This window comes from Brachyhypopomus gauderio, chromosome 5 (assembly GCF_052324685.1).
Source record: "Brachyhypopomus gauderio isolate BG-103 chromosome 5, BGAUD_0.2, whole genome shotgun sequence".
In the NCBI taxonomy this organism is placed as follows: Eukaryota; Metazoa; Chordata; class Actinopteri; order Gymnotiformes; family Hypopomidae; genus Brachyhypopomus; species Brachyhypopomus gauderio.
The window spans coordinates 31,388,165-31,396,876 of record NC_135215.1 but is presented as its reverse complement, the minus strand read 5'-3'; the positions used below and the strand labels follow the sequence as shown (position 1 = coordinate 31,396,876).

At 40.8% G+C, this 8,712-nt stretch overlaps 1 protein-coding gene across 1 annotated transcript; it reads left to right on the top strand.

Moving 5' to 3' along the window:
* Window positions 1-2,702: 2,702 nt before the first annotated feature.
* On the top strand, window positions 2,703-5,054 carry LOC143513908 (sperm axonemal maintenance protein CFAP97D1). The gene is made up of 5 exons (XM_077004600.1): window positions 2,703-2,801; window positions 3,334-3,408; window positions 3,793-3,911; window positions 4,438-4,621; window positions 4,902-5,054. The coding sequence occupies exons 1-5, from the start codon at window positions 2,703-2,705 to the stop codon at window positions 5,016-5,018; spliced, it is 594 nt and encodes a 197-aa protein (XP_076860715.1). The 3' UTR covers window positions 5,019-5,054.
* Window positions 5,055-8,712: the final 3,658 nt, after the last annotated feature.

Below are 8,712 nucleotides of genomic sequence, written 5' to 3'. Positions count from 1 at the left end.
GCTGGAAACAGCGAGCTGAAGAAACTGCTGTTTATTCCGTTCTCACACATTGACTCCTGCAGTTCCACCGGGAACAAGACAGACAGCCACAGCAACAAAGGAGCGTAAGGGCTAGGCAGCAGTCCCCGGCCACTCATGGAGACACACAGAGAGATAACTACAGACAAGGATGGCTGCTAGGAGACTAGTGTGGGCGGGTGAGATCTGTGCTCAGGGGGAATTATCGGCTTATCCATGAACGCGCGTGCACACACACACACACACACACACACACACGACAAAAAGACCTATAGCAGCCCAACAATTGATTTTATGGCATGTGTGAAAAGATGAGGGAGGGAGAGAAAAAAGAGAGGGAAAGAAAGAGATACACTCATACACGGGGGGGGAGGAATTTGTTGAATAGCCATAGTAATCTGAATTAAATAATTATGAGCCAACAATAATTCCTCAGTGATTTGCAACTCTTTTTAGTCTCCTGTGCTGGAGTGCTGGTAAAGAGTGTGGTGTCCCTTCAGAAGGATTCCTGGCATTTCCTCCGTCACCTTTATGGTGACGGTGAAGGAGTGAAGGAGATGTACTAAAACTGTCATCAATGCGTACACCCCCAGAATTATCCAGCTACAATGTAAAGAGGAGTAATCATGTTTAAACAGGAGTTCTTCACCCTGCCAACAGAAAATCAGTGTGCAGCATTTAAATGCCTCCCCCTGGGTCAATGTTATTTAATCTAATGTGATGTAGCCTTGTGTACACACACACACACACACACACACACACACACACACACACACACACACACACACACACACACAGGCAGGAAGAGAGAGAGCTTAGAAGGGGCAGTATGCCCTGTGACGTGGGCAGATGTTCAAGCTGTCACAGCCGCATTTTGCAAGCGAGTGAGTGGTTGAAAGGGAAGGGGGAGAGATAAGAGTCAAAGAGGGATGAAATGAACAGAGATAGGAGTGAGAGAGGGATGAAATGAACATAGTGAAACCGTTTTCCCCCAGGACCTGGCCCAGAATTAGTGCCATGTTCTGTTCTTACCAACCATAAAACAACCCCCCCACATCACCCACCCACTCAGCCCAGCCCACGCAGATAAGATGAAGCCTCCCAGGGTACTGGATCTATACTAGTGTCTCTCCATCCAAAAACACTATTCTAAGATCTTGACAATTTAACACTTGAATTTTTGCAAAAATGTTGTATATTGTGTGTCTTTTTGTATCATCGCCTACAGAATTTGTGACCTCTACATCATTTTTAACAATGAGCCTATGTGGCATAATGGCTGTCGGAAATTTTGGATCACAACCTCAGTAATGAAAATACTACCAGAATGTAGAACACTGTTTGCAGCCGAGTTCACTCTGTAAAATATACAGGTCTGTAACCTTGAGGTTTGTAGAGATTGGTTTCAGACATGCCCATGGCAGTTTTATAGACACTTATCTCTGGCTTTGATGTCCCTGTTCTCATCATGTCCTCACACCTCATGAAGTGAACTACACTGCAAAACATGGCTGCCGTTCACCTATCAAACAGAAGGAGGAGCCCGCCATCTGGTGGCGAGATAAGAAATCACAACACTTCACTCTAGTATTACATGTCTACAATTACCTTATGAGCTATGAAATTTGAACATTTCTGCACTCCATTAAACATAACATACTCCAACATATTTGATTTGTGAGAATATGAAGAGATCCTCCAAAGAGTTGGGGTGGTGACGGGACAGCAACAAAATAGAACAAAATAATAATTTGCTGAATATGAGCTGATTTGCTCTTGTGTTGTTAGGGGAGACTGAGGGGCATAAACAAAAAACAAAAAACAAAAAGCCCAAGGACTATAACAGTAACCTCATCTACCAGTTTACAACAATGCAAGAGCCTATTCTGGGTGTTGAGGCAACCCGATATCTAAGAAATATATTATGTTAAATACTTTCCAGACTTTAATATTTGAGTTTGTGTACAATTGTATGTGTGTTGATATGTAGCAAAGGATGTTCCAGAGTGTAGACTCATAAAAGCTCTTCAGACATTTGTATGCGGGGGAGGGGGTGGTGTTAGTAAGTACATGTTACCACCACCAGCCTATAAACCTCCACCAGCTTCAACTAAGAGCTCCACCTACAGCACAATCCTGACATTCACCCAGCAACATCATTCCACCAACAATTTTCATCGTGTGTAATTCATTATTTAAATTTCATAACAACAATATTATAATGGAGTTCTCCGTGACGCCAGTCTGAGGTCATTTAGGCAAGTGGAGCTAGTGGGCTGTGAACACTAATAATTCATTGCCACCCAATCCCCTCTCAGCATCACACATAGTCAGAGAGGGATAGGTGAGCAGGGGTGTCATGGCAACAAGATGTGGCCCGCAGCCAGGCTGGCCGAGCGTCTCTCAGGTGGAGAGGGAGTCTGGGACGACCAGAGCTCCAGTCTAAAGGACATCACTAACACAGAACACGGCAGACAACCACTCCAGACTCTCAAACACTTACACTTAAATGCTAAATGTCACCGCTGGAAGAGGCAACATACTGTGATACCGACATTCCACATTTGTAACAACTATCTACGTTTTTTAAACTCACCAGAGGAGCATATGGGACTGTCGAATCCTATTTGAGCGTCCTAAAGTCACCGCACATTTCTGCTTGGCCTCGGGGAACGGTGACAGCCATGCATAAAGCCTACCAGCCCCTCAGACCCGCCACTAACAAGCTCCTGCAGAAGAAATGGGACCAGAGCCGCTATGAGGAGCATCGCAAGAAGGTGCGTGTGTTTGCATGGGTGAGATGTTATCCCTCACAGATCAAACCATACATGCTGTAGCATCAGCACCAGTACTGGTGTGAGACCCATAGAACATCAGCACCAGTACTGACGTGAGACCCATAGAACATCAGCACCAGTACTGACGTGAGATTCATAGGACATCACCAGTACTGGCGTGAGACCCATAGAACATCACCAGTACTGACGTAAGACCCATAGAACATCAGCACCAGTACTGATGTGAGATCCATAGAACATCACCAGTACTGACGTGAGACCCATAGAACATCAGCACCAGTACTGACGTGAGATTCATAGAACATCACCAGTACTGACGTGAGATTCATAGAACATAGACCATTATTAAATCAGCAGAAAGAAAATTTGACATTTTGGGAACATTATTCCTGCTAAAAAGTGCTGATATCTTTATGGGAAGTGTTTGAAGCTTCAGTGTGTGGTGAAGTAAAATGTTTTCCATGATCCCATGACAGTTGTTTTGCTGTTTATGCTATTTTGTCATTGTGAGGTGAAGGAAGCCAAGCCCATAGTGGACACCAAAGGCATCTCAACCCCCCTCCACGTCCATCTTAAGCTAAAGAAAGCACAGGTCACGTAGCTCATTCTTTTAGAAATATGCATTATCTGTGTTCTTTTTTTCTGAAATATTATTACATTTAGTTACATTAAATAGAGCCTACTTCTGCAAGAATTTATTCAGTCTTGAATATTTTATACAAAGAGCAGCAAGGCTAAGTTAAATGAGTTGTAGCATATCCGCTCACCTTGAATCGAATGTCGTTAAATGTAAAACAGAACTGAAATGTCAGCAATCAACTCAATTAACATCATGTTAAATGTTAATTTATCGGTATACTGTTGATACCCACTTCTGACATGATTAGCATTATAAACATGAGCAGCAAACAGCATTTCTGTCACTAATGTTTTACTTAATTTCTTCAATGCAATAATACTGGTGTTGGTGCTTAAGGTTCAAGAGGAGAGACAGGCTGTTATTGACAGGGACAACCAACTGCTGGCATCCAGACTGGCCGGCATAGGACACTCTAAAGGTCTCATAGATCACAGAAATGACTATTCAGATCACAGGTAAGCTCACATTAAGCACCGTGGTTCATGTGACATTTCAGTGGGTGTAAAGAATACTCAAGATTAAGGCAGTGAGCAGCTATGTGCCCACCCCTGTACAGATAAAACAATATAACCTTCTGATGAAGGTCTGATGAAGGTCTCAAAATGCCTCATTTGTGTATTTCAAAGTGGTTCAAAATTAATTAGCAGTACTAATACAGGTCGTGACTAATTCAAAGAGTTCTCGACTCCAGTTTAAGCGTTTGCCCAAATAACCCGGTGACCTTGGAAGACTGCACAGGTTAAAGCCTTGTTTACAGTGTGTGTTTTTGTGAGTTCATCTCACCCATGAACCCACTCTCCTCGTTTTTCCAGTTAAAAAGATAAATAATTAATGCTTGTTTGGCTACTGGCAAGGTTGTGATGAATAAATGAGGGGCATATCCTCTACTTCTTTGACTACACTGTAGTATTTTGTTGCCTTACGCTAGCTGATTATCCTCTGATGGATTCTGTGCAGGTTGTGTTATTTTTGTTCCTACAGTTTAAATTCTGAAAGGAGGAGGGAGGGGCTACTGCAGGTGACTCGTCAGAACCAGGCGATCTATCAGCGAATCACAGCACGGACATCTGAATATAGACGAGAGCTCTGGGAGGAGGACTGGGAGAGAGTGGAGCAAAGACGAGACGATATTGCACGTTATCCACGGGGAGTGGCTCATAAACAGGTAAACTGCACAGGTTACATATGTTCTTAATTAATTAGCTTAAGGCTCTGGGTAGTAGGAACATGCCATTCATGGTGAGAACTAAGAAAAGTGTTCTTCAAACACTACATAAAATAATACATACACTATTCAACGTGTGTGCATGAAACAAATAAAAATAAAAAAAACACTATCCAAAACTCCAGACTTCTTATTAGGCATATTTTGCATATCTGATATACTACAATTAAACAGTGATGTAGAGAGGAAAAAAAAAGATCTTTATCTCCCAAATTCACAGAGGCTAAAGAAGAGTGTTAAGTTCACTGGAGGATCCCCAGGGCAGTGTCAGACTTCGTCCATCACGTCAGATAACAGCCATGGTGAAACCACAGAGGAAGACACTCAACATCACTAATCACTACTAACACCACTGGGTCAACACAAACCCACACATATTAACCCAGCTGGAACTACCCTTTACATGCACTTATTAGTCCATAGGGATAAATGCCATTGTCTAAAAAAATGCAGAGGGTTCATTCACCACTGGATGGCAGCATCATTCTCTAGGATAACGGGAAGCATCCTAATGAAGGGAACAGACTGTGTTCATTAAAACTGGAGGAAAGCAGGTAGAAAACAAGCTTTCCAATGTACCCTTAGGCCTTTGATGTGAAGCAGAAACTGAACTATAATGACAAATTGGCACAGGGCTCCAGCCCACGTTCTAATTTGGTCTTTGCAGTGGTTCTGATCTCAGAATGACAACAAGGTTTCAGAGGTGGGAACATGAAATGAGTCTTGTGAGCCTTCTCATGTCATGATTTCACCTCAGACTGCTTGTTCAGCTTATGTCTGTTTGCTGAATCCTGTCCCATATTTATGAGACGTTCAGTTTGTATGAAACATTTCGAATTGAAATTGCTTGGTATAGAGAATCGTTCCTTTATATGCGTCACAATTTTCCTTCCAATCCAACTTTTAAAAAATTTGTTTACTTCTAAAAAATATATGAGTAAGACTTTGGAATATAGGCAGAAGTGCCCTATCCTGATGGACTTGAGTCCAGTGTTTCAGGTTGCGTTTCACAAAAGCTCTTAAGTCTGGTCATCATCCTCCATTTTGACCTCCATTCAAATCCACCGTCACTGCTTTGTAGCACACATATCAAATGTCTCAGAGGAGGATTGCTGATCTTCCCTTGTCCATATAATCACATTCATTAAAAAATGAATGGCAAAAACTGACCCTAGATCAGCACTCTTGCTTTGTTTCATCCATGCAGCAGCAATAGAGAAATAGTAAAAATATAGTGTTGTATAAAAGATTTCCAAAAAATGGATACGACTAGGACATTATTTGCATTGTCATTGTGCTTAGTGTAGGTAGTCGATGATTAGGCTATTCACCATAGCCGTTCATATGTAATCTATTTCACTCAACATTTTGCATATAACCCTTTTGATTGTGCGTGCATGAAAATGGCGAATAGGCTTGTTCGATTTGATGTGGAGCTACGCAGACCAATCGCTGCACGGCTCGGTACGGTGTATGAAGGGTGTGTGTGATGTGTTACGGGGCTTGCCACCATCACATCACGACAAAATATGCTGGTTCATTCTTGTGTGAGTGAGGTGGGTGCAGGATTCAGTGCCGGTACTTGTAGGATGCATTTATCAGCTGCAACGTCATGTAATGCAGTTCCAAAGTGAAGCATCCTTTGTATGCAATTGTGGTCTACAAAATTGCCTGCTGACATCATTTCAGTGATGATCTCATTAGCTAAGAAGAAAATGTTAATGAGGACAAGACAGCTGATATCACTCTCATGCTGATCACTCTCATGCACAGAAGAGCAGATTGGTTGCTTTAAAAGGACAGTGGTGCTTTTATGTTTTCTTCTGTTAACCATTGTTACCTCCAAGGAAACACATGCAGTCATCATTGCATTCCATCAAAAGGGTTTGGCAGGCAAGGATGTTGCTGATTGTAAGATAACACCCTAATCAACCATTTATCGAATCATCTAGAACTTCAAGGACGGTGGTTCGATTGTAGTGAAGAAGGCTTCAGAGTGCCCAGGAAAGTCAAGCGAGTGTCAGGGCCATCTCCTACAAAGGATGCAGCTACGAGATCAGAGCTTGCTCAGGAATGGCAGAGGGCTGGTGTGAGTGCATCTGAACACACAGTGAGACAAAGGCGTTTGGAGGATGGCTTGGTGTCAAGAAGGGCAGCAAAGAAGCCAGAAAAAGAACAAGGACAGACTGATATTTTGCAGGAAGTATAGGGAGTGAACTGCAGAGTATTGGAGTAAAATTATTTTCTCTGATGCAGCCCACCTCAGTCTGTTTGGAACATCTGGAGAAATGATTGGAGAAAAGGTGCTACCATGAGTCCTCTGTCATGCAAACAATGAAGCATCTCGAGGCGATTCATGTATGGGGTTGCTTCTCATTGAGGGCAGTGGTTCACTCAAATTTGCCTAAGAACACTGCTATGAATAAGGAATGGTATTAAAAGATTGTCCAAGAGCGACTTTCCAGGAACAATTTGGAGATGAGCAATGATTTTTCCAGAATTATGGAGCACCATGTCACAAGGCAAAATACTAACCAAGTGGCTCAGTGAACAAAACTTTGAAATTTTGGGCAGGAAACTTCCCAGATGTCAGTTCCCATTGAGAACCTGTCAGTCCTCAAAAAGAATATGGACAAACAAAAATCCAGAATCTCTGATCAACTTGATTAGGGTAGAATGGGTTGCCAACACTCAAGATTTTGCCCAGAAGTTGATATCCAGCATGCAGAGGTGAACTGCAGAAGTCTTAAAGAAGGTTCAACACTATAAATAGGCAATTCCTGCTTTTCTGAGAAATTTCAGCTTGGTTATTTTGTATTAAAACATGCAAAACGTTCAATGATTTTATCATTTTATCTGCAGGCGGACTTGTTAAACTATAAGAAATATACATTGGTCCAGCTCACTATATTATGCTGTTATAATTTTGACCAAATTCTTGCAAGACACAAGATAAATGACAAGACATTCTAGTCTCTATTAATACGTGTTCTGAATGCAGTTATTTTAATATTTACATTTTCTAAAAGTTAAAATATCCCTCACTTTATTCTGCAAAAGGAAGAATTTATAAACAAGCATTATCTAAAAAAGATATGTTGAATTTTAAGGCACAGTGTAATTTCAGTACACAATGCGGTTTGACCAGCATAGCTAAGTTACGCAACACTGTATTTCTTTGAAGGGTATTCACCCAAAGCAATAGCTGTAATATTTCTTTCCATTTTGGAAAACACTTTCAATGTTAATTGCTTTAAAATCTTTCCTGTCATAACTGCTTATGCAGCACAGGATGTTTGGGCTGGAGTTTGGCGTTGAGTGTTGCTTAAAGTGACTTAAAAGACACAAAACAAGATTCTGTCCAGTTACACAGTTTTCAAACATGTTTTCTAAGGAATATGATATAATTTTCTATTTCTTGCTGTATTTGAAATTAGTAAGAAAATGGAACTAATGCATTAAGTCAAAAACATTGAATTTTGGATATAGCCAAGCATGTCACAATTATCATGTCCAGTGTCAGTATTTCTACATTTCCCGTAGGGCATATTGTATGAAACTACTGAAAAGCCCCAAAAGTTTTATATGACAAGAACTGGTGGATCATGTTGTAGTCCCAATTTTTACATCCTCTCCAAAAAATTAAGATGACCGGGACACCTGAAGTTTTTGTGGGCTTTTTGTGAGTCTGGAAAATTTTGGGCTGGGTTAATACATAATGTCCGTAAGAAACATTTTGTTTGTTTGGTATAAGTATTGAGATTTTAAATGCTGCTGATGAATTGTTAAATAATACCATTTCACATATATGAATTATGTAAATAATAGTAGAATTTTTAGGAAACGTTATCTTTTAAAATAACTGACTTATGATTATTGTTTTATTACAATATGGCCTGATGTCACGATAAAACATGTAAGTCTATCATGTATTTGAAATGACAAAATATACAGAGGAAAAAATCATTTACTTTCAGAATTGTTTCAGTCTTTCATTGAGATTGTGCTGTTCTTCATCCACATAGCTGTAC